At 35.6% G+C, this 26362-nt stretch overlaps 3 protein-coding genes and 1 pseudogene across 4 annotated transcripts; 2 read left to right on the top strand and 2 right to left on the bottom strand.

Annotated features, from left to right (window-relative positions):
• Positions 1–1362: 1362 nt before the first annotated feature.
• LOC103410461 (dehydration-responsive element-binding protein 2D-like) lies at positions 1363–2952 on the top strand. The gene has a single exon (XM_008349163.3). It carries the CDS (start codon positions 1706–1708, stop codon positions 2495–2497), a length of 792 nt encoding a protein of 263 aa, XP_008347385.3. The 5' UTR covers positions 1363–1705; the 3' UTR covers positions 2498–2952.
• Positions 2953–4127: 1175 nt separating this feature from the next.
• Positions 4128–5777, bottom strand: LOC103410463 (purple acid phosphatase 2-like; annotated as a pseudogene).
• Positions 5778–8671: 2894 nt separating this feature from the next.
• Positions 8672–12771, top strand: LOC108173828 (protein NRT1/ PTR FAMILY 8.1-like). Of its 2 annotated transcripts, XM_070827031.1 has the most exons (5): positions 8672–8693; positions 8949–9057; positions 9799–10016; positions 10750–11309; positions 11871–12771. In XM_070827031.1, the coding sequence occupies exons 1-5, from the start codon at positions 8691–8693 to the stop codon at positions 12688–12690; spliced, it is 1710 nt and encodes a 569-aa protein (XP_070683132.1). In that variant the 5' UTR covers positions 8672–8690; the 3' UTR covers positions 12691–12771. The 2 variants fall into 2 exon arrangements, with proteins under 2 accessions (XP_070683132.1, XP_028962434.2); XM_029106601.2 differs by lacking the exon at positions 8672–8693 and having other exon boundaries at positions 8928–9057.
• A 2247-nt stretch (positions 12772–15018) lies between these two features.
• LOC103440285 (protein WALLS ARE THIN 1-like) lies at positions 15019–18626 on the bottom strand. Its single transcript, XM_008378962.4, has 6 exons — positions 18275–18626; positions 17975–18037; positions 17750–17866; positions 17133–17595; positions 16329–16480; positions 15019–15584 (listed from the first exon to the last, which is right to left on the bottom strand). Exons 1-6 carry the CDS (start codon positions 18493–18495, stop codon positions 15380–15382), a joined length of 1221 nt encoding a protein of 406 aa, XP_008377184.3. The 5' UTR covers positions 18496–18626; the 3' UTR covers positions 15019–15379.
• Positions 18627–26362: the final 7736 nt, after the last annotated feature.

Genomic DNA, 26362 nt, shown 5'->3' with positions numbered 1-26362 from the left:
CTTTTTCCAAAATGAAAAGAAAAAAAGAGAGATATGATGACTTAATTGAATTCTTATCTTGTTATAAATAAAAGAAAAGTGAAGAAAAAAAAAAAATCTCACCGTGTCGATAACTCTTTCAAATAACAATGCTAAAAGACCAAAATTTTAAACTAAATTTACAAATTAAATGATGTGTCGCTAATAGAAAATAAGCACGTTAATCAACATTTAAGTAATAATCTAATAATCAATTACCACGTCATTTGATTTGTAAATTTCGTTTTGAAAATTTAGTTTCCATGACATTACACATTCTTCAAGTATCTTGAAATGAAAAATGAAAATCTAAACAAGTTTTAACAATTTCTTAAATATCTATTGTGAGTCTCTGCTATCCCAACAAAGGGTTCTGATGTAAAATTTACTTACTAATCAATCTTGTTGTATCTATACCATTTGCTCCTTTCCGTTATTCTTGGGTCATAATTTTATAATTTTAATATCCGACGTGGATGTTCATTGTAATGTTTAAAAAAACTACCACCATCCAAATACCTATGTAGTAAGAGAATAAAAAAAATAAAGTGAACATGTTTATCTTGTCATCGACAAAATTTTCAGGTATCTCAATTAGTAAGTTTCTCTCTTATTTCGACGGTCAATTAGCTTCAATAAAACATATCCATGCTTCAATAAATACTCATACACTCCTAATCAGTTTTTTTGTACCGTTTAAATTTTTTCCTTCTACTATTATTCATTACGATTTATCTCTGAGTTAACATCCCTCCCTCCTTCTCTGGTAACCCAAAACACTTCTTTTTCAAAAATATTGAAAACTAGAAAATGGAGAGAAAAAGAAGAGATAAAAATAGAGTTCTTATCTTGTTATAAATAAAAGAGAAGTAAAAATAAAAATGAAAATCTAACCTGTGTATGTGTGTCAAAGGATTCTTCAAACATCTTTTAATATGAGTCAAATACGGTTACAAATGGTTTTAATGAACTAAATATGTAAATATTAATATGAAAAATTAAAATCTAAACATATTTTAACAAATTTCTTAAGTATATATGAGATATCTACTGTGAGTCTATACCGTACACAGCGAATAATTTTGTACTAAAACTTATTAATCAATCTTGTTATAATTTTGATGTAGGATAAAAAATTTAAATAAGTAAAAAAAAAAATTGAAAAATTGACACTTGTTTCAGTTGTCAGCAAATCTTTCAATCAGTCAGCTTCAGTAAGATATACTCTGTTCCCGTAAGATATACTCTACTCCAGTAGAAATACTCATTTAGTCTTTGTGTACAGTAAATTTTCCCTCTTAGTATCATTCATCAATTACATTCGATTTGTCTCTGAGTTAAAATCTGATACGATCTTCATGTAAAAGGCGGATTTAATAAAAGAAAGAAAATGAAAAATGAAAAGCACAGCACAACTGGAATAAGGCTCCTCTCCTATTGCCACCTGAGCAAGAAAGCAAACAAAGGTGTAAGCCAAGTGTGTATTAGAGATTTAAATAGTGAGTCTAGCCATGGACACGATATCTCCTGTTCACCATGCCAAATATTTAAACCCTAATCCTCCACAAGCCACGTTTCTGGTCAAATCTGCCTTCCTCATATAAATATCACTACTGGTTTCTCAAACTCGCCACCCAAATAAAAGTTCACGAAAATAATCCTCAACTCATCTCATAACAATCTCACAATGTTGAAGTCGGAGATGAATGGTGGTGGTAGTACCAGTGTTGGGGTTGAGGAAAGGAAGCCGTCGAAGTGGCCGGCGCAGGCGAGCTCGAGGAAGGGTTGCATGAGGGGGAAGGGAGGGCCGGAGAATGCTATGTGCACTTACAAGGGCGTCAGGCAAAGGACGTGGGGAAAATGGGTGGCGGAAATCCGTGAGCCGAACCGTGGGGCCCGGCTCTGGCTCGGGACTTTCGACACCTCCGATGAAGCAGCTCTGGCTTATGACGTTGCGGCCCGAAAGCTCTACGGTTCTGTGGCAAAGCTCAATTTGCCAGAGCAGCGAGTCCCTCATTGTCACCAGCATCATTTGAATCAGCATCTGCAGAATCAAGTCGTTCCCTCGCCGGCCAATCCCTGCGTGCCACCTCAAATTCCGAACCAAACCCTTGTGCAGAACAATCCATCAGGTACTGGGACTAATCCTGCAGGTTATGGTGCTCTTGTGAACGATATTGCAGTACCTTTTATTGGCGATAACTTTCTGGCTGTGAAGGCGGATCAGCCCCATGGAAATTGGGCTGTGGCCCTCCCGGAGCAGGGCGGCACGGAAGTGGGGGAGAATATGAGTAGTGGTGGGAATAATGAAATGGAGGGTATACTCTGGGGGAACACAAGCGGGAACTTTCCGGTGTTTGATGACTCGATATGGACAGAGGCCGCCATGTCGCTTGATCTTCCGGCGGTGGAAGATTATGGTGTTTTCGGTGGCGGTTTCGTCGATGGAACTGGCTGGGAAACAATGCATTCGTATTAATGGTGCATGTAAATCAAAATTGAAGGTATATAGATAGAGGTGGTAGCTTGGTAAATAAAGTTGCCCAATGCCTTCAGTGCTTCATATGTCAAATAATAATATATGTACACAACTAGTAGGGGGTGTGTGTATATATATAGTAAAATATATGGAGGTGTGTATAAATATCTAGAGGGCTGCGGCGGCGCATGAGTTTTTCTGCGCTTTGTCGTGGTCATTCCAGTGTGCTGTATATATTATAAACCAACAAGCAATAAGGTTTTCTTTTCTTAATCCCCTTTATTTTTAGTTTTAATTTGGGAGTGTACTAAAAAAATGTAATGTGCAGGGTAATGTAAAAGAGTCGCAGCTTGCAGGGTTTGTTGCAAATCTTAATGTGGGTATATGTATAATATGAATGAGATAATTCTGGCTGTACTCTACCTATCTATATTATGTGAATGAATTCCTTATAAGTGTGGTTTGTTATCCAAGGTAATCTAATTTAAGGCACTGAACGAGTTTTCTGAACTAAATCAGGCGCGACGGTTGGATTATTTCGTCTATTTTATTTTCTTTATTAACCAAATTAGCTTTCTTATTTCACCAAGCGCAATGGTTGAATTATTTCGTCTTTCTATATTAACCTGACAACCTTTTTGTTTCTGGGTTAAATCAACAATTGGATTGTAAACTTCACTTCGTCTTTTTGTATTATATGATGATTTTTATATTGAATCTTGTGAGTTATCTAATTTAATCTAATTCAAGACATTGTTATCTGAATTATCTTTGGCACGATGGTATGATTATTTCGTGTATTTCGTCTTGTTAGAATACTAATTCCAATTATTTCTTTTCCTGAATTCCACCTTTTTATGGGAAGTTTTCTAGTCTCATCATTAGGATTTGGAGGATTCCTGTTCCTACCTCTTGGGGAGGTTTAAGGTTTGGGCTTATCCGTACAACAGTTGAGACGTTAATTCATCTCTATCTCTGTTTTCAAGCCACGTTTGTCCCTTTTATTCCACAACCATCTTGTATATTTATCAATGCTGGGAATTATTGCCAATTCTGCGAGTGCACTTATATATTGCAATCGGAGTTGTTGAGTCGTAATTTCATTCTTTACCATACATTAAAGAAAGTGCGTAAAGGGTAGGCTATGCTAGTAGTTCCATCTGATGTGTAGAAAGAATGAATTATATAACTCATAAGATTGAATGGAAACCATTCACACAATATAGAAACATGAAATAATTTAACCGTCGTGCATAGTCTAATTTAGAGTTAGAAAGCTCATATGGTTAATATAGAAAGATGAAATAGGCAAAATAATCCAACCACCGCACATGGATTAACTCAAAATTTAGAAGGCTCGCCCTGATTAGTATAAAAAAAAAAAAAAAAAAAGACCGTCGTCGCGCCTTAACTTAGAAGGCTGACCTGGTTAACATGGAAAGACAAACAGAAGAAAAATTGTTTGTTGAATTCATTTCCCTACTTGTGATGAAACCCCGTCTCTTCAAAAAAGGAAGAAAAGAAGTGGTGACTGACAACACAAAAACAGCAGTGAAAATGGTTTTATCTTGTTGAGTTAAATGAGGATGAAGAACTGATTGTTTTATTCTGGATGATGAATAGAGTGCTATAGAATGATTACATGAAACCTTTCACATCCTTCCCATCTCTTGTACATTAGAATTTACAATGATATGGCAGGTGAGTGAAAACTTGTGCAGCAAGTCTACATGGTGGTTGTGAGGGCAGTGAAAACTTGATCTAAAATACAGCCAAGGATGATGACTCTTCCAAGCTGTTCCAATATCTGCCCTTAAACCACAAAGAATCAGCTTCAACCGCATACCCGTCTCGATTCCGATGCCAACTGAAAAAAGCATGAGTTCTGTTCTTTATATTGAAAATCCCATGGCCAGAAAGCTGAGTAACTTGGCTGTGGTTCTGACATTCTGCAGAAAAACACAAAATACCACCGCAATTTCAAAACTTTTGATCAACAGGAAAGACTGCTCACAGTTAATACGAATGGGAATTAACATCATACTTGGTAACCAATCCTTCTAGGTTTCCTCTAGCTCCAATGGTTATGTAAACCGGGGCTGACTGGTCACTTATCGGAGTGCAGAGTCTTCGAAATGTTGTAGGCAACATTTGATCTGAAACCGCCATAGTTTAAATAGATTGTTCGCAGGCATGTATAAGGTACACTTACATATCGTTCGTAGGCATGAACATGGCCAGGGAAGACAATATCTACTTTATATTCCACAAACCATTCCTCGTACATAACTCTAAAGGATTCTCCTTCCATATAGTGATGCACATAACTGTTATACAGTGGAGAATGAGAATGCATAAGAACAATAAGCCATGGTGTCACTGTCTTGTTCACTTTCGGAAGCTCCTTCTCGAGCCACTTGTATCGAAGAGTATATTTCCCCGCAAACAAAGCACAATTTGCGCGAGAGCACATAAGCATAACTAACCACGACTGACTCAGTACTGCAAAATTGGTCGCACGAGATGAATTGTGGCTCTAGAAGTGAGATGTAAGCATTCTTACCATATGCTGAGTAAGAGGATAAGAATACTATATATGCTGAAGCTCTCTCGATGGAGTACCATAGCGGAGATATACTGCACGAAGCATTGTACAGAAGAAATAACGGGTTGTGTATGGTTTGAAGGGTTTACTTTCTCCCTGAAACAACATTGCAATTATATCATACGCTTAATCATTTGTACAACTTGTTGCAGAACAAGATCGAAGTACTGCAAAAAATCATTTGTACAACTTGTTGCAGAACAAGATTGAAGTACTGCAAAAAAAAAAAAAAAAATACAGAGACATACAAGCTCAGGACAAGATCAATTTCGTGATTTCCTGAAGTCTAAGTGCAAGGCTGGTAAGCGACATTTCTCTCTACGAACCTCCCCCATGTATCCAGTATCCCACCGGTTATTGTCATGAAACGGAGAATCATCTGCGTAAGAGAGGTCCCCAAAAAACAATACCGTCTGTCCTTTCATAGCGTTTAATTCATAATGTGGGAGTGTACGATTTGAATCGTGAGTTTGGCCAAGATCCCTGCTCAAAATGCAAACCACATTGATGAGAACAAGATAGGACACACAAAAATATGGTTCAAAGCATAATAAACAGCACAAGTGTGCCAATTTGTGCAAAATTTCTAAATGCATCAAATTTGAATTACCTGTGAGGCCAAGACACAATCACACTTTTCCCCTCATGATCTCGTTGTGTTATATGCACCTTCATCAATCACAACACTCAAAATTCAGAAAGCCCTAGTCAGGGCTCACCCAAAACACTATACAGAAATCAAAATCATAATAAATCATCAATCTTGAAGAACCTATAAAAAAAATCTAAATCTCAGACGTGAGTTAGGTAAAAAGAAACTACCATAATCCAAATATCTCCATAGTAAATGAAAAAAATGATAAGTGAACATGTTTATCTTGTTATTTAAATAAAAAGGTAAAAAGAAAAATTAAAAACTGACACCTTGTTTCAATTGTCAGCAAGTTCATCACTTATGTCAACTCTCAGTCAGCTTCAGTAAGACATACTTATAGTCAGTCTTCTCTACAGTTTAAGAATTTTCCCTCATACCGTCATTCATCAATTACGATTTATCTGAGTTAATCTGATGTGGATCTTCATGTAATGGGCGGATTTAATAAAAGAAAATGAAAAATGAAAGGCAAAACTGGAATTTGGCTCCTCTCCGATTGCCACCTGAGCAAGAAAGCAAACAAAGGTGTAAGCCAAGTGTGTATTAGAGATTTAAATAGTGAGGCTAGCCATGGACACGATATCTCCTGTTCACCAACGCCAAGTATTAAACCCTAATCCTCCACAAGCCACGTTTCAGGTCATGTCTTCCTTACTCCTCATATATATCTCGCTACCCTTATGGGTGATCACCACCCAAATTAAAAAAAATGGCGGAAAAAGAATCCTCAACTCTTCTAAAAAAATCGCAGAATGTTGAAGTCGGAGATGAGTGGTGGTAATACGACGGTTGAATTATCCACATGTGTTCTAAAAATTTCACGGAAAAAAAATCCTCAGCTCTTTTAAAAAAAAGACACCATATGTATTCTTTGAGTTATCCTTAGCACAACGGTTGAATTATTTCGTTTATTTCGTCTTGTTAGAAGACTGATTTCAATTATCTCTATCCTGAATTCCAACTTTGGATGGGAAGTCTTCTAGTCTCACCATTAGGATTTGGAGGATTCCTATTCCTACCTCTTGGGGAAGTTTAAGGTTTGAGCTTATCCGTAGAACGTTTGAGACATTAATTCATCTCTATCTCTGTTTTCAACCATGTTTGTCCCTTTTCTTCGACAAGCATTATCTATATTTGTCAATGCTGCGATTTATTGCCAGTTCTGCAAGTGCACTTATTGCAATTGGAGTTGATGAGACGTAATTTTATTCTTTACCATACTTAAAAGAAGTGCTTCACCTCGCCTTGCCTTGCTGCATCGTGCCTTTCATTACAATACCATTTGTTCGTAGACATGCCAAGGAGGCGAGGCTATGTAGTCACCCTTCCCCAAAATCTCCTTTGCCTTTGAATTTACACGTAAAACAGCCTATGCAAACATTAATATGGCAGGTGAGTGAAAACTTGTGCAGCAACTCTACATGGTCTGAGGGCAGTCAAAACTTGTTAAAATGCCAGCTAAAGATGAATGACTCTTCCAAACTGTTTCAATATCTGTTAATCAACAATGTCGCTTGATCTACAGGTTGTGGAAGACCATGGGATTTTTCGGCGCCTGCGAGTTCGTGGATGGAAATTGCTGGGAGACATTGCATTCGTCTCAATGGCGCACTGAAGGTATAATGATATATGAAGCACTGAAGAGTTCAACTTTATTTACTAAGCCACTACCTTTATCTTTATACGTTCTTCTTTCTATATACTATATATTGACAAACGTATGGAAATAGTAAGTGGTGTGTGTGTATATCTAGTACAAATATATAAATACATATAGAGAGAGGTGTTTATGAATATCTATTGGGCTGCGGCGGCGCATGGGACTTTCTGTCGTGATCATCCTGGTGTGATGTATGTATCATCAGGCATGGGACTCGCAAGTGTTATTGTCCTTGTGTATGCAAGTATGATATGAATGGTATACTAATATACAAGTAAACATGTATTTGTGGCTCTACTCTGTCTCCTCCGTATTATGCGAATGATTTTCCTTTTGAATCTTGTGATTTGTCTATCTAATCTGAGACACCAAACGAGCTTTCTAAGTTCTGAGTTAGATTAGGGGCGAATTATTTTGTCTTTTTATGTCAACTAGCCGAATCTTCCGAATTCTGAGTTAGATCAGGTGCAAAGGTTGAATTATTTCGTCTTTTTATATTAACCGGATAAACTTTCTGAGTTCTAAGTTAAATTAGCCGCAACGGTTGAATTATTTTAACTATTTTGTCTTTTTATTCCATTATAAATCTTGTGAGTTATTCAATTTAATCTAATGCGAAACATCATATGAGTCATGTGATTAGCCTTGACACAATATTGAATTATTTCATGTATATTTCGTTTGTTAGGAGAGTGGAAGACTAATTCCAGTTAGTCTTTCTATCATTACTCTCCTATTCTTAGATTTAAAGTAGTTTTGAATATTATACTTTTCATGATTATTTATGACAATACGATTCTTATCGAGGTCGAGTCCTCCATGGAAAAATTTGAAGATTTTGTGGATATCAAGAAGGTAAAATATTTTTATTTTTTGAGTCACTACGTCATGTAATTTTTGTTTTCATATACCAAATTTACTCTTAAGTGACGAATAAAGTAAGTAATATTCTCCCTTGATTTTAGAATTATCTTCTCTCTTTTTTTTCTTCATTTGTGATCAATTTTGATATTTTAAGAATACAATCTTCTTAATAAGGGGATTAGTTATAGAATAAGATCATTTTCCATATTTGCTTCAATTGAGGGACTCTGAATCGTACGGATTGATACTTTCCTGTTTCTTTTTTTCCCCTCTTTTCTTCTACTTCTTGTTATATGCCCCTTACTTCATTAGGATTTAGCATTCCTCGCACAATCTTCTTCTTCTTCTTCTTCTCATTGTCCTGCTCGTATATGCCCCTTACTTCATCAGCCAATATCATCCATTTCTTATGGTAATCTTCTTAACTCTGCAAAACTCGTTCGTGTTTATTTATTTATTTCAAATCTGAGTACATGATGCATAGTTTAAATATATTTTCAGTTTTACTATAAAGAGGAAAATGTTCATAAGAAAAAATCAACTGAACCTGCATTGATACGAAAATTGCACTGAACTAAATCCGAAAGCAGCTGAAACTTTGGACACGGACTAAATGCCCCTAAATAGCTATACACTTATGCTATAACTAATCAACATCAACATGCAGGAAGGAAGCGTAACCACAACTTTGGTAAGCAATGGATGTGTGGACCTCAGGGGAAAAATTGCTGACAAGCAAACAACAGGAGGATGGAAGGCCGCACCATTTATCATAGGTACTTTATAGTAATTCTTATATGCATTACAAATTTACAATTTTATTATTAGGCTTTTTATAAAAATGATCTTTGAAATTTGCATAACGTTTCACTTTGGTCTTTGAGATTTAAAATCGATAGAAGTGTCCCTGAGATTGTCTACCATCAATCATTTTGATCATTCTGTGAGAAATCTATGTTAAACTGATGAGATTTTTGTCAATCAACCCCTTTTCTTGAACTTGTGGTTTTTTTAAAGGAAAACTAATGAAAATGACTTGAAAACTTTGAGTTTTAACGATAAGGACAAAATAAAGGGTAAGGTGAATAGTACCATGATTGACTTTTTAGTGTAAAAATGTGGTTTTTCGTTAAAGTGAACAGTACCGAGAGTTTTTCGTTAAAGTTCCATTTTTTTAATTTAACGAAAATTTTCCATACAAGTACTAAAATGATTTAAGGTAGACTATCTCAAGGATCACTTATATCGATTTTAAATTTTAGAGACAAAAGTAATGAGTTATAACAATCTCAGAAACCATTTTAACTAAAAAGCTTATTTATTTATTGAGTATATCGATATTTTTACACTAAGGAGAATATGAGTTCGACTAAGCTATACAATGGATAACCTAATTTGGTATAGAATTCGTCATCCATGAGATTCGAAACCTCTCACCTCAAAGTGAAGAGAAATACCACAAGACCGTAGTACTAAGATTAAATTAACTTTTTTTGTTTTGGCTTAATTAATTGTAGTGAATGAGGTGGCTGAGAGGCTGGCATTTTTTGCAATTGCGGTGAACATGGTGCGTTATTTGGTATACGAGATGCGACAGTCGCTGCCGACAGCGGCGACTCATGTGACGAACTGGATCGGAGCTTCTTACGTCCTCACACTATTTGGAGCCTTTGTAGCCGATGCTTATTTGGGCCGCTTCAAAACCATCATCACTTTCTCTTGTATCTATGCTGTGGTATGAAAGCCCATTTCCACTTTCATCTTGGATTTTCATCAACTTGGTTAGGCCCACAAGCCTTATTGGGCTGAAATTCAGATAATTGGACCCATTAGCATGGGGTTGTTTTGGGACTTTTGGGAAGTGATAAAAGTGTTTTTTTAACAAGGGTATTTTTAGGGCGCCACTATTCACATAGCTATATTTACTTCTCATACACTTTTTGTTAATTTTTTTTTCTTTGATTTTTTTTAACTCTTTTGATCCGACGACTAGAAATTGAGAGGGATATGTAGAAGATAAAAAGGGGTGTGTGAATAACATCAACCATTTTAATCCCAAATGGTCCTTTATCTCTTACCATTTCATCAGTTTAGTCTTTTATATTTCGAACTCATCAATTTCATCATGAACGCTCTCCGGATAGAATTTGTCTATGTTATATACATGAAACACTTGAATTTTTCAATAAATAGCTTATGAACGTAAGTGCTTCTTGCAAAAGCCCTTACTTAATGTGAAAATAGGTTTAAAACTAGAGGATGTATACATAATTCAAAATATATGGTTAAATTCCCTCAAAAAGACTTTATGGTTAAATTAATGTTTGGATATATTGATGTTAAGTGAAAACGATTTCAAATCTCAATGAATGTTGACATATTTATAAAACTTCAATAAATCTTGTGAAACACAAAAATTCTCAAAAGAAGTTGGTGTAAATTTAACTAACCCAATGTTTTTCTTACAGGGTATGATCTTGTTGACAGTATCAGCCTCCGTGGACAGCCTACGTCCACAGCCATGCACGGTTGAACCGTGCAGCCAAGCTACCAGCAGCCAGACTGCCTTCCTCTACGGCGCACTCGCTCTCATCGCCCTTGGAACCGGTGGCATAAAACCATGTGTTTCGTCCTTTGGGGCCAATCAATTCGACGAGGCTGATTCAAAAGAAATAGTAAAGAAATACTCGTTCTTCAATTGGTTCTTCTTTGCCATAAACATGGGCGTACTATTGGGGATCACGGTGCTGGTTTACATACAAGATAACAAGGGGTGGACTTGGGGTTTTGTAATCCCGACCGCGTTCACGATGTGCTCCATTATCATTCTAGCCGCTGGTGTTCCGTACTATCGTTATCAGAAGCCTATGGGGAGTCCTTTCACTAGATTCATTCAGGTTGTTGTGGCCTCAGTGAGGAACCATGTTAGCGGAGTTGAGGTGGTGCGTGATGCTGAGCTCTATGAGGTTAAGACCGACGAGTCTGACATCCTGGGTGCACGGAAGCTAGCGCACACTGCACAGTTCAAGTGAGTTTTAATATGTCTCGTTTTTTGGCTGCATAGCAATGCACATATAATTAAGTTCTATCTTTTGTCAGATAGTATGTATACATAAAGTTTTTTAGCCAAAATGGTTATGAGATTCTCATAACTCTTCATTTTGGTTTTTGATATTTAAAATTAATGGAAGTGGTCCCTGAGATTGACGAGATGTCTATCGTCAATCATTTTGGTCATTCTATGAAGAATCTCCGTTAAATTGAATAAACCACATGTTCATTTAACAAAAAATACCCTCAATTTAACGGAGATTTCTTAAAGAATAATCAAAATGATTGACGATGGATAATATCAGGAACCACTTCTATCGATTTTAAATATCAGGGACCAAAGTAAGTAGTTATATGTCAATCTCATTGATTATTTTGGATAAAAGACCTACATATAACTGTTTTGTGTATTGTGCGCTAGCTTAATGAGCATGAACTTGCTGAAAAATGTAGTATCAAGATTGTGAATTAACTGTTTTTGTGTGATTTAGGTAAGTTATATATTAATTGGCCACTTAATCAACTTGTTAATATGCAGGTTTTTGGACAAGGCAGCTGTGATGACAGACCCAGAAGGCAACCCAAAGAGTCGTTGGACGCTATGCACAGTGACCCAAGTCGAAGAATTCAAATGCTTCATTAGGGTTCTCCCCGTATGGGCATCAACCTTAGCTCTCGCCATCTCATTCGCTCAACTCTCAACCTTGTTCGTCAGCCAAGCCATCAAAACCGACTGCAAACTCGGCCACAACTTCGAAATTCCCCCAGGTTCCGTCCCTGTCTTCGCGGCCATCAACGCCTTAATCCTCATCCCCCTTTACGAAAAGTTCATTGTCCCCATCATTCGCAAACGCACAGGCCACCCGCGTGGCCTGACGTCGTTACAACGAATGGGGGTCGGACTCTTTATCTCAATCTTGGCCGTGGCCTCAGCTGCCTTGGTTGAGAAGAAGCGCCGAGACGAGTTCAGTCCGTTGAGAAAAATGAGCGTGTTTTGGTTGGTTCCGCAGTTCTTTCTCATTGGAACCGCCGAGGTGTTTACGTACGTTGGACAGTTGGAGTTTTTTTACGATGAGGCCACGGACGGTACGAGGAGCATTAGTAGTGCGATTTTTCTGAGTGAGATTGGGATCGGGAGTTGGCTGAGCACGGTGCTTGTTAAGATCATTGGGCGTGCGACCGGCGGAGAACAAGAAGGGTGGCTGAGGAATGATTTGAATAAGAGCAAGCTTAATTACTTTTATTGGATTTTGACCGCCATTAACGGTGCTAATTTCTTGGTGTATTTGTGGGTGGCTCGGCGTTACAAAGGCAAGGACGGTACCGGCACTAGTGTGATAGATGGGGACGAAAAGTGATGAGATATATAGTTTGAAGGTGTTATACAATTTGACAGTGTATTAATTAGTTTCTTCAATATATGGTCATGCCATTTCCAATAGAGATTCATTTAAGATTTTTTTTTTCAATGATCGAAATTGAATAATCACTATAAAAAAAATTGACAATATACACTAATATTAGTTTTTAGGGTAAAAGACTGTTTACCACCCTCATGTTTCGTGGTTTTCAACATTTAGTACATTAAGTTTTTTTCGTCTCAGAGTCATACCTAAAGTGTAAATTTTGGGACAATCTCATACATCTGTTAGTCAAACTGTTAGTTCTCCCGTTAAGTGATGACGTGGCACCCTGATTGGACGCCACGTGTCATTAAAAAATAAAAAAATTATTTAAATAAAAATAATATTAAAAAATATTTAAAAAAATATTTAAATAATAAAATAATAATAAAATATATATTTTTTTCTTCTTCTCTTCTTCTTCTTCTTCTTTTTTTTTTTTTTTCTTCTTCTTCTTCTTCTGGGTTGGGTTTCTTTTTTTTTTCTTTTTTTCTTTCCTTCTTCCTCCTCCTCCTCCTTCTCCTTCTTCTTCTTCCTCCTCTTTCTCCTTCTTCTTCTTCCTCCTCTTTCTCCTTCTTCTTCCTTCTCTTTCCTCCTCCTTCTTCTTCTCCTTCTTCTTCTTCTGGGTTCGGTTTCTCTTCTTTTTTTCTTTTTTTTTTTCCTTCTCCTTCCTCTTCTCCTTCTTCTTCTTCCTTCTCCTTCCTCCTCATTCTTCTTCTCCTTCTTCTTCCTTCTTCTTCCTCTTCTTCCTCTTCTTTTCTGGGTTCGGTTTTTTTTTTTTTTTCCTTCTCCTCCTTCCTTCTTAAGAAGGAAGAAGAAGGAGAAGGAGGAGGAAGAATAAAAAAAAAAAAAAAAAAAGAAGAAGAGAATAAGGAAAAAAAATATTTTATTATTTAAATATTTATTAAAATATTTTTTAATATTATTTTTATTTAAATAAATTTTTTATTTTTTTAATGACACGTGGCGTCCAATCAGGGCGCCACATCATCACTTAACGGGAGAACTAATAGTTTGACTAACAGATGTATGAGACTGTCCCAAAATTTACACTTTAGGTATGACTCTGGGACGAAAAAAACTTGATGTACTAAATGTTGAAAACCACGAAACATGAGGGTGGTAAACAGTCTTTTATCCTAGTTTTTATATATTTTCTTAGAATGTTTACAAGACTAATGGCAGGTAACAATTCAACTTTTTTTTTTTTTTTTGCCATGAAGGAGGGGAGTGAAAATATCTGTTTGAGCCTTCATCAATGGTTTAGGTGAATGTGATACTTATATATAAAAATCAGATACCGTAAGTTTAATTCATACTACATTTGCCATAGTGCTTGAGTTTTATATCTTAAATGTGAGACCCATTGACTTTTCATTTTCTCTTTTTATGGTTGAATATTTATTTTCTCTTGTTATTTATGATATAGATATCACATTAATGAGTTCCATATATTGAGCTCAAAAATAAAACTCACTCTCATACCACTCAAATTTTCCAATTCACTGAAAGCCCTCAGATGCAAAAAGCGTGTAATTTAGCTCATCAAAAGTGTATATATATATAAGTTCGATTTCATTCTCTTACTGACAGTGCTTGTATAAAGAAATACATACTTTCACGGACAAAAGTCCTGGAACATGATACAAAATAACTAACTACTTGCACAATGCTCTAATATATGGGGATAAATGAACACAATTGATGCCATTCACATCACTAAAAGGAAAAGCAGCTTTCCATTATAAAAGAAATGAATGTTTCTTAAAATAAAATAAAAAACCTAATGTCATTACTATTATGGACCCTTTCAAGTTTCAAATAACGTACTCTTTGCTGATGTGATTTAGGATCTGACAATAATCATGCATCAAATCTTACCTGCAATTTTGTCACCACACTAACATAAAGAATTGTAAATAATTATACTTTTAATTGGAGAAATTATAATACTCCTGTGAATCATTTCGATTCTTAAAAGAATAAATAACCGTAATCATTTTTCAATATAAAAAAACTCGATATCAGATTTTTCTAATTGTGATTATATAGACATGAGTTGAGGTGATTGTGATATAAATAATGATTTTTTCCCCATCAAAGTTTCAGGTTAGTTTCAAAATGGATCACAAGGATGTGATTTTTTAACATTGCACCTCTTATAAAATTAAAATTTTGTGGCTCATTTTGAACTGACTCCAAACTTCAATTGTGTTAAATGTACTTTAACTATATGAGTTTGTTTGCTGTGATATGAAGAGCATGAATTTAGCCAGCTTTGACTACAGTGTAGGAAAATCTTTTTCATTTAATCAAACCATAAAATTAACATATAATTAAAGCATTTGAGATTTAAGGCTCTGAGTCCCCCACATAGCTGACAATGATCATGATGAATATATTCATCCCCCTGAGATCTCTCCCTCTCTTTGATTTTCCCCCTTCTCCCCCTACTAAAGAAAGTGATTGAATAAAAGTGAAAAAACAAAGAGAGAAAAAAAAAAAAAAAAAAAAAGAACACCTTCATTACACACACAAAGCTTTCTGATATATTATATAGCTAGGGCAGAATTTTTTTTTGTCCTCCTGATATCTCTTGAAGGAGAAGGGCCCAAGATTGTCGCTAAAAGTTGGAAAATGGCGATCAAACATTTTCGGTGGATGGGGGGATGAGCGGCTGAGTGAGGGAAGTCTTGGTTTGGATTTTCCTGTTGTTTGTGTGCTCTGGAGTGGACTGGATTCCAGCCCTGCTGCTTCCTTGAGTAATTAGCTGAGCAAACTTTCTTTCTTCGCTTTTACCCCACAGCACTAGGTATAGTCCCACTATAATCAGCACTGCCCCAATGATCCTGTCCAATATTATACAAGACCAATATTTAAGTATAGGTATATTCAACAACAACAAAGATGCGACCAAATTGTGATATATGTGTTTTACATGAACTTCTGAATCATTCAAATCTTGTTCGTTTATTATTTATATATGTCTTTTTTTTTCAAGTGTAAACATAATATTTTACAAAAAAAATTAGTATATATGTGGTATTGAAACACATAGACATCAAATTTATGTAAAATCGAGTATAAATTCTAAGGAAAAGTACAAAAAACACATGTTAAAACACGTGAAATGTTATTATGTTTTATATATATATAACTTGTTTTGACTTGTCAACCTATGTGTCAATGAATCTAACCCTTTTGAATGGATATTCCATAAAGAGAAATTGTGATGATTGCTTGGTTAGAATAACTCTAACTCCCACACTATAATAGAATCAGTGTGAAGTTAAGTAGGACAAAATGAGAGTTCATATTTGTGTACTGCCATACAAAAGACGTGATCGGAAACCCTACTCAAGTTTCTATCGATTCTATGGTTTTCTCTTCTAATATCATACTAATGGTGTTGGGATGCATAGATTAAGTAAATGTTGGGTACAAACAGTGGAGGGTAATGATGAATGCCAGAGAGAGAGAGAGAGAGAGAGAGAGAGAGAGAGAGAGAGAGTGATGAAATGAGACGGGAATGATTATTTTTAGGGTTTAATGGACCCAGGTGGTGGTGGTGGTCAGGAGTATGAACTACTTACCCGCCCAAGTAGAACTCTTCGCCTAAAGCGACGGAGGCCATTATAGCGACAACGAGGGTCTGAACAGGCTGATATACGGCCACAAATACAGGGCCCCCTCTGTCGATGCACCATATCTGTACAGCGAATGCGATCCCTGATGCAACCACTCCCTGCAATTGCAATTATACATATACAAGTCCTATTAATTAACGACAAAACAAAAATATATAAGGAAAAAAAGGAAGGGAAAAAAGAGAAAAGATTTAAACAGTATCATTTGTTTCACTTTCAACACCCACCTCCCTGCATTATTGTGTTTGAACCTTGAAAGCTTTTTAAGTTAGAAGCAACCGGTTCACACATGAACAAGTTGTGCCTTTTATTTATTTTATGACTAGTCAGACTTTAACTTTGTGCTTCTGACTTCTTTTGGTTAACTAACCAGAAAAATATGGCACATGACACCATACTAGAGAGGAAAAAAAATTCATCTTCTAAATTGGGTTGAGCGTGTTACATAATAAGAAAGATAAGGAAAAAAAATGTCACATTCCTTCGCATAAATTTTATTTTTTATTTTAATTTAACACACTGTAGTATATGTTTATATAAAGTATAAACAAGTAACCTTTTTTTATAAAAATAAAACTATATATAAACTAGGCGTTTTTCTTTTAATAAGTTGGGTACGGATTTAACCTAAAAGAGAAATAGCTAATTACTTAAAAAGGCGTTTTAGTTTTAGTTGAGGATTAGGAGATTTTCATCGATCATATATATACATATATAATTTAGTAATGATCTTAGCTACTAAGTACTTACCGCGTAGAGGATGCTGAACACTTCACCACCATTGTGAAAGATCCAAGCCTGATAGTCTCTCTCAAAAACGGCAGCAATAATGATGAACTGTATAAGACCAAAGAAACACGTGTACGTCGTTACCGAGAGCCGAGCTGGGTACTTCTTCAGAACCGGGGCTTGCAGCACGAGCCAGGCGGACCACGACAGGCAGTGCCCGATCAGGTACAGGCAGCCCAGTGTCCAGCTCTTTCCATTTGCATCGCCGAGCGATGAGAGAGTCGACACTATTGCTGATGAAGAAGTTGATGAGATTGCAGAGGCGGTAGTTCCCCTCATCAAGCTCATCATCTGAAGTGGAGGAGTTGGGCTGTATATGGTGGGCCCCTTGTATAGAGTGATTACCGATGCTCCGGCGACGCAGAAGACCGTTCCGACCACCTTGGCGATACCATCTTTGCGGTTTAGTCTTACGTGCTCTATCCTGCAATATTAATTTATAAAATAATGTTATTTAAACATGCAAAAGTGACGCTGACAAAGTAAGTGTGTGTGTGTGTGTACATATATATATATTGATGAAGAACTTGGAATAAAAATATTATGATTTATTATGTAAGTTAATAAATTAACGTTACCGGAGTATGGCTGCCATGAGGAAAGTGATGGCGGGGACGGAGTTCTGGATTGCAGAAGCAAAGGTGGGTGATGTGTTGTCCAACCCCAGCAAGTAAAATCCTTGGTTTGCTGTAATTCTGTAAATTAAGAAAATAATTAAAGTGAAACAAAAGGTGATTATTAAATAGTTAATTAGCAGAATATATGTCTTGGCTTTTCAAATGTGTAATTTTTTTTAATCATACCCAATAAGTGCAAGCAGGAAGAACTGAATGAGAAAGTTTAGAGTGATTGCAGGCCTGTCCTTCCTGATGAAGCAAAAAATCAATAACAAGATGAACACGTTAATTAATTAATCTCCATTACGCAATATTGATTAATTATAAATAAGTACAAACTGCTTTTCTCTCCTTCTCGCTAATGTTTATTTCTTTTATTTGGATTGAATTAATCAAAACAAATCAGTTGATAGAAATAAACATGCTTGAGCATCATAAAGAGAAAAGAGATGCGCCGAATTTTTTTTATTTTAAATATATGCGTACTTCTCTAGAAAATAGGCAAAAGGAAGGAGGAGGAGAATAGCGATGATGTTTCTGTAAACTGGGAAGACGAGCTTGCTAATGCCCATGTTTAGGGCAGCTCTTGAGACGACATGGAAACCAGCGTAGCCAAACTGCAAGACCAGCATGGCGCCATGCAATTGGAGCCTCTCAGGCACCGAACACATTCTCTTTGCAGAGGATGAACCTACTGCGTCAGCCATTGGTTAATCACCTAATTAATCTAGCTGATTAAGCTAGAAAATGGAGATTAACAACGTAAGACAAGAAAGAGGAAGAAGAAGAGAAGTGGAGGTGGAGAGTTAGGGATGGAATTAGAGGTATAAATATAGAGAGGAAGGGGGGAGTCAACAGAGTCAAGAGATAGAGTGAGGAGACGGATGTGGGTCCCATGTGCAGGGCCCTAAAATGATATTTTGTCAACTGTTGCTAACCTTCAAATGTTTTTATTTGTCTCCCACATTCACATATATTCTGCTTGGCTGAAAAGACAACTCTCCAATGGATCGCACTAATATGGAAAAATAAAATTAATTTAAAATTAAAATTAAAATTCTTAATCAATAATTAGTGTACACTATTATGAATGCACCTATATGAAGATTAGGTAAATATACAATAGGAAATAAAACATAATAAGAAACAGAGATAAATTACGTTCAATTCTAAATAAACTGTTATTGATACTTTCAAAATTTAATTGTGCACTCCAAATTTTATATATTTAAAAAGAAAATTACTTACATAAAAAGTACTCAATTAAATTTTTAGAGTATCAATAATATTTTTCGAATTGCACTTCACGCCAACAAATTGGTAGGTATATTATGTTGATACATTTTGTGCACAACCATAACAATATACCTAATTCAAATTACCAAACAAGGCAATATTACCTAATGAAATTACCATAAAAAAAAACCTAATTAAAATTACCAAAAAAAAATAAAAATTTTGCCTGATTCAAAGAACGAAAGTCAAAATCTAATCTACTACCTTGACTTAGTAAAAAAATTATCTTAAAAGGTTAAAAATGTAAAAGCCCAAAAGGCTTAAACAGATTCTCTATTTTGGCAGCACGCTATTAATGATGATAATCGAGGGGGAAGAGCTCGCCATCGCCCAATTGCATGATCCATGATAGAAAGATAGCGCTCACGAGGGGATGTGAAGAGATTTTTCAGTGTAATCGGTATACGAAGTGATACATCATATATTATTATACAAATTGTGAGATATGTGTGCTAAAAAGTTAATAACTTAAAAAAATAAAAATTTCACACCACTTCTATTAAAACACGTGATATATCACTTATGTTCCCGTTACAATTAAAAATTCATCGGGGATGTAGGAACCCCAAACCCCCATCCCCCATCCCATGCGTTCTCATCCCCTGTGAAACCCTAGAACCCCACCACCACCACCACCCATCCCCATTCCCCCAACCCCCCTCCCCCATAAACAATCAATATATATATATATATATATATATATATATATATATGAAAATCCCACTTTCCTCCTGTACAAGTCTCATCATTTCTTGTATTGTATTGTTGTATATATGAAAATCCCACTTTCCTCCTGTACAAGTCTCATCATTTCTTGTATTGTATCTGTACAACAATATATATATATATATATGAAAACCCCACTTTCCTCCTGTACAAGTCTCATCTATATATATATATATATATGAAAATCCCACTTTCCTCCTGTACAAGTCTCATCATTTCTTGTATTGTTTCTGTTTCTGTACAGGTGCACAAATATAGTTTTAATATAGGAAAAGTACTTGGACTCGTTCTTTTGGAAGTAGGCATTTCCAGGCATGCGGATTCCTCCTTGTAAGAATTATTTTGGGCAACTCTAAAGTACTATACACGCAGGAGAAAACTAGAGCTTTGGTTTCTGAAAAATTTAGGTTAGTAAATTTACGTAAAATACACGTACAAACTTATTCTTCAAAAGTACTTCCTGTTTCCATGCATATTTTAATGTTTCATTAAATCGCACGTCTTTATAATTCTGAAGTACTAGACATTTATCATACACAAACATATGTATTTTTACGTTTAAAACACGTTATTTTGACACATTTTCCAATATATGATTACGTTTATATACATATTTTTAACATATTATATGACACATCCCGACCCGGATTGTCCACTAGGACTCTAAATCGAGTTGTGATGGCCGACACCTGGAAGGCAACGAAGCCATAAGGTGTTGTGATGTGGAAAATGTGAATGAATTTAAACCTAAAAGTGCCTAAATACAAGAGTGCGCTGTGAGCGGGAATGAACTCATTTCACGCGTGACGTCAAAGCATAAGTAAAGTACAGTAGAGTGGATTGAGAATCATACCATCGAAGGTAATCTTCAATACCAAGATTTTCCACGAATCCTCGTCGATAAGAAAGCTCGGTTATTAAAACCTGGAGGGGCGAAAAACAAGTGTGAATGAGCCTGGAAATAAAGTTTTAATAAAAATCTTTTGAAAACGTTATAACCCCTCGCTGTAAAACCTGTATAGTTTTCAAAAAATCATACTACGTATAAGTATGAAATCAAATGCAAATCAACAGTAAATCCATAAATATTCCAAATCACTACACATCAGCAGTAACATAAAAAAAAATCAGGTGCTCATCAATATATGCTGATACACGAGTCTGAGTTGCCTAAGGCAACCTGTACGACTCATAAATCAATCTATGATAACACACGAGTCGGAGCTGCCTAATGCAACCTGTACAACTCATAGGCAACCTGTACAACAATGTCGGAGTTGCCTATTATTGCAACATGTACGACAGTGTTAGAGTTGCCTATCACAACCTACATGACAGTGTCAGAGTTTCCTATTATTGCAACCTGTACGACAGTGTCAGAGTTGCATAAAACATAAATATAGTCATGTCATAACTCAATCATTTCAAATAACACCATAAACTCACCTGAACTTACATGTGTGTCCTGCGTTCACCTTAGCACTTCCAATCATTCACAACAATTATATGCAGGTAATATACATATGGATATGCCATGATGCAGTCTAAAACTCAACCATATCATAGTATTTAAATATATATATATATATATGACATGACATAAAATGCATAAATCAATTTAAAAGCATTTGTGGAACTATCAATCATATATATACTATAAAAAGGAAAAGACCCACTCACTTAAAGTCAGCTCTACAATTCCCTAGCATGAATATCGATGCGTCACGAACCATCAACGCCTAGCACAATTATCAAATAACGTCTCAGAATTCTTATCGATAGAACACATAACTTACATAAAATACATCCCCAAGGATGTTCTAGAATGATTTGAAACCCATTGACCAAAAGTCAACCGTCGGTCAAAGGTCGACGGTAGGGTCCACAATCCTACGTAACCTAATCCAGAAGATCCGCTCCTCGGATTTGCGATCCGTAACTTCTAAAGATGCACATTATGCTTCTAGAACATCATACTAAAATTTCATTACGATCCAACGGTCGAATCTCTGCCAATTGCTAGAATTAAGTGGCGGCCGACGTTTTATTTACGAGCTTACAAATTCAGTTTGGAAAGATTTGTATGTTAGATTCCCAATTCGTTAGTTCCTATTGTCCTAAAATATTACGTATTATAATGTAGTAAATTTTGGTGACAATCCAACGGTTGGATCGTCTTCATATAAGGATCAAGTGACGATCTCTATCAAAACTATGTTCAAACAATGAAATTTCAACAATCAGACTTCACATATGGAATTAGGGTATCAAATTTAGCCTAGGAAGGTCAGAGGATACCTCAGCCTATAAGCTGCCGCAGGTGGCAGTCGGCCGCCCTGACTCACCAGAAAATCCAACTATTTCCAAAAATTACCAAAATTTACAAGAATGAAGATCTCAATGAGTAGAGCAAGTTTTATACATGTGGCCAAGTCTAATTTGGCCGGGAAAGGCTCTAATTCATCTTGAACCCGCCGAAACCCTAAGAATGAGTGGCTTCGATTCGTCACTTACGGTGCTCTGCTTTCCCTATAGTTGTTTGGGATTTGTTCCAAGCCTCAAGGGAAGTCTAATGGTGGTGGAGATGCATGTAGTTGGCTTCAGATTTAGGTGATTCGAACACAAAGCCGCCGCACCCCACCGTGCTGGTTCACCTAATTTCAAGGCCAAATCCCTTGATTTTTGGGGTGTAATAGGAAGAGGGAAGATCATGGAGGGTTTTCCAAGTGATGGTTTGATGTAATTCGTCGGAAAAAATGGGCGGAAAGCCGTCGGAAAAGTAAAGAGCCAACTGGGTCGAGACAAAAGGGTGCGGGTCAAGAATCCCCCGTTTCCCCTTTCTCTCATTTCCCCTCCTTGTTCTCTCCCCCGATTGGCCATCTCCCTCCCTCCTTTCCCTCCTCTCTCTCCTTGCTTCCTTCATCTCCTCTGTCCATCTCACTCCCCTTCTCAATCTCAGCCACACGCGTGGCTCATCCCATTACTCTAGATTTTCTGGAGCCTTCCAATTAAATGGTAAATGATCTATTTTGCCCTCCACTTCACTCGTTAATAACTCCTTCATTATAACTACATTTCACGAACGGTTTGCGCCTACTCATTCGTGAGGTCGAGCTCTATCCAAATATGTCAAGAAACATGACAGAATATACGAGGATCAAATACATCCTCGAAAAATTACATTTTGCCCATCAATTCCCTCGATTAAAATAAATAAAAATTTAAATTTAGGGACGGGTTGTCACATTATAGAAGTAAATGAATAATTTTAATAAAAATATAAAAATGGTTAACAATCTTGCTCCTAATGATTATATAATACTTATTCAACAAACAGTTTATACATTATTGCTTCTATTGAATATAGTACTCACTCAGAAAAGAATTATTGTAAAAGGAAAAATATAACTAATATATAGAAAGAAAGAAAGAAAATGATTTCCGTTTACTATTATTGTTCAATATTACGTAGCATTGAATGATAATGTTTGAGTTTGAAAATATAAATTATAATACTTAAAGCAGGTAAACAAAAATATCGTTTAACTTGACAGGTGCAACCACGACAGCCAAATATAACGGCTAAAACTCTTGCAACACCTAACTTATATTATATGTAACATTCAAGTCACACCATAACGTTGAATCTTAACGAGTCAAAGATGGACTCGACCAAACACTGGCTCGGAAGATTCTCTCGTGCAAAGAAAATCTAATTTTATCTGTCACTGATGTACTTATGCACCTGAAAAGAGAACGGAACAGAGCAAATGCAATTAGCATCACAACTGGGTTGGACAGGGTGGTGTCCGACCGGTTCATGCAGGCCGGGTCAGATCACCCCGTCCTTCTCTTCCGAAACCCTAGCTTTTACAATAAACAGTACTTTTACAAAAGTCCTCTTTGCTGTCAGAAATGAGAAATTTTTTAGCGTGTTAAGAATACGGTCTGATAAATTAAGTTTCATAATGTAAATGGTTGATAATTTTATTTATTTTTTAAATATCTAACCACTTATATTATAACACTTAGTGTATCAAATTGTTTTTCCAGTACATTAAAAATCTTGTTAGTTAGCAACACCTTTTAACGATAAAAGAACCCCTAATTAATTCAAATTAATAAATATATTGTTCCTGGGCAGGCCTTTGGTTCCTTTTGAACTATAGAATGATGGTGGTCTCAACTGAGGGGAGGCAGCATGTCTCTTAAAGTGAAGAGGATTCATATCACCATATCACAACACAACCTACACAATTGATCGAGAAACACTTCATTAGGTTTCCTTCGGGTGGCCAGTCAGCAGTGGGAGAATATTTTTACTAGCTCTCACTTAGTGGAAACACTTCATTAGGTTTCCTTCGGAGGAGGATCAATGCATCATCAAACATCTTATTAAAACAAATTAAAGACGCTTTAATTCTCATTTGATAGTTAATTAAGCACAAACTGCAAAGATGGCATCGAGGATTGAATTTGAAGGGTTCTCGCACTAAAAAGACTCGAAAACAAAAAACAATGCCAACTTCATCAATTTAATTATTATTTGTTAGAAACTGCTTTTCAAATAACTGGAAGAATTTTTTACAATAATGTTTTTTGAATAAATCCTTAGTAAAAATGTAAGTGAATCTTGGTTCAATACTTTCTATAAGAAGCACATATATATGTTTCTTTTAAAAAACACTTCAAGTGTTTTTAAAACCTAAAACTATTTCACAAAAAACGTTTTTAGTCATTTTAAAAGCACTTTCATTTAACAATATAGTGACTATTAAATTTGTCAAGTTAGCCCTTATATTTTGTTTCGAGTTTTTTAAGTTTGCAGACCTTTTAGACTTGATATAAGATACCATCTTTAATGTTTGTATAATGTTTGTAATAGAACCACTATTGTTTCGCCTAAAAATAATTTTTTCTTGAGTTTTATATCAAAAGAAACGCGCAGAAAATATGGATTCTTCCTGTTGGCTGCTACTTTTTATCTTTTTGAAAAATATACTAAAGGTCCTGATCGATCACCTATCAAAGTGGCGTACATTTTTTTCTTACCTTTCTGATCGATCTCAACCAATGGTGGACCCTAATCGAAAAAGGGTTTTAGTTGATCCTATGATCTTAAAATCTTCACGACCATTTGTATCTTGTTTTCTTTTTTGTTTCTCTCCTTTTATGTTTTATTTGTACCATACTTCACTAATCTTAAAATTATCGAGCTCTGGTCAACTTTGTATTTTCAGGGATCCATTGAAGCGTTCATGTTAAGACACTTCTACCGAAGCACATGAGTTCCTCTCTAATCAAGAGACCAATCACATAATGTCACATGTCAATATCAGAATAAAACTTTTAAAGTCCCACATTGACCGCGGATGAAAGCAAGAGACTCTTCTCAACTATAAAACGAGACCACTCTCCTACAATTAATCCCTAATGTAATTATTGTACTTAAACCTATCATTAGAACTCACTATGATGATTGTGTTTGAACCCTATATATTGTGTAAACTCTCCACTATTAATGAGAACTCCTCAATCTGTGGACGTAGCCCAACTTAGGATGAACTACGTACATCTTGTGTTTGCTTCCCTATCTATATCTCTTTACAAATTATCCTCAGTAAGTGACTGGAGCAACCTTGTAAAAATTACAAACTTGACACTTTACATTGTTCCAAAATCTCATTGATTTTATGTATCAACGTGTTTAATATATAAAATACTTATTAAGCAAATAAGTTATATGGAATTATGAATTTAGGATCCTAAGGTAGGCAAGATAAATAAACAATATATTCAGTTATATATTATTCTTTTTAAGCCTTAATGGGAAAGTACATAATGCAACTTGAGATCATCATCATATCAAGAATATTTTTACTTTTAGGCCTCTAGAATGGTGGAGTGTCGTGGCAAAACCACAATCTGATTTCATTTTTAATAAAAATAAAAGAATATCCTTACTTCCATAGTGTGAATAAAGGTGTGTTACATGTATAGCAAAACTAGTTGGTTTGAGCCTCTATACACATGGGCGGAGCCACCAAGGGGTTCTGGGCCTATCCCAACTACTTTGTAAGAAATTTCTAGCAGCGTCAATCCTGTAGTTGTAGAAAAGTTAGACATGAGGAAGAAAATTAATTGTCCTCGTGAAAGTGTAGATTTGAATGATGTTGTGTCTTATATTTTTCTAACAGTTTTATTTGTTTTGTTTTTGTGGTTTAGTGAAACTCAGGAATGGGGTTTTAAAATTGACTTTAATGTTATTTCTGAAGCAACCTAATCAATATTTGCAAGCCCCCTCTTTGCCCTCAATTTTTTTGGCAAACGATTCAAACTAGATTTCTTTGTATTTTATAAGTCAATTTTTTTAGCCAATAGTAGGAATAGTCCAATTCCTTAAATTTAATTATTTTATTATCAATAATTATCTATTCAATGATAAGATTTATTATAAAAATCAAATTTCTTCCTAATTATCTCTTTGATTATTTCTTTTTATTTTTTGTTATTTCTTGTTCTTCCTATTGCTTTAAACCCCCATTTATAGAT

This window comes from Malus domestica, chromosome 08 (genome assembly GCF_042453785.1).
Source record: "Malus domestica chromosome 08, GDT2T_hap1".
NCBI classification, from domain to species: Eukaryota; Viridiplantae; Streptophyta; class Magnoliopsida; order Rosales; family Rosaceae; genus Malus; species Malus domestica.
The sequence above is the reverse complement of the archived record's forward strand: the minus strand, read 5'-3'. Positions and strand labels throughout refer to the sequence as shown.

Excerpts from the sequence above, each read along its gene's own strand:
- LOC103410461 (XM_008349163.3), top strand. The coding sequence starts at position 1,706 with ATGTTGAAGTCGGAGATGAATGGTGGTGGTAGTACCAGTGTTGGGGTT.
- LOC108173828 (XM_029106601.2), top strand. The coding sequence starts at position 8,943 with ATGCAGGAAGGAAGCGTAACCACAACTTTGGTAAGCAATGGATGTGTG. Across the intron at positions 9,058-9,798 it reads GGCCGCACCATTTATCATAG|TGAATGAGGTGGCTGAGAGG; the intron begins GTACTTTATAGT and ends AATTAATTGTAG. Across the intron at positions 11,310-11,870 it reads GCGCACACTGCACAGTTCAA|GTTTTTGGACAAGGCAGCTG; the intron begins GTGAGTTTTAAT and ends GTTAATATGCAG.
- LOC103440285 (XM_008378962.4), bottom strand. The coding sequence starts at position 18,495 with ATGGCTGACGCAGTAGGTTCATCCTCTGCAAAGAGAATGTGTTCGGTG. Across the intron at positions 17,867-17,974 it reads TTCCTGCTTGCACTTATTGG|AATTACAGCAAACCAAGGAT; the intron begins GTATGATTAAAA and ends CTTAATTTACAG. Across the intron at positions 16,481-17,132 it reads TGTTCAGCATCCTCTACGCG|GGAGTGGTTGCATCAGGGAT; the intron begins GTAAGTACTTAG and ends TTGCAATTGCAG.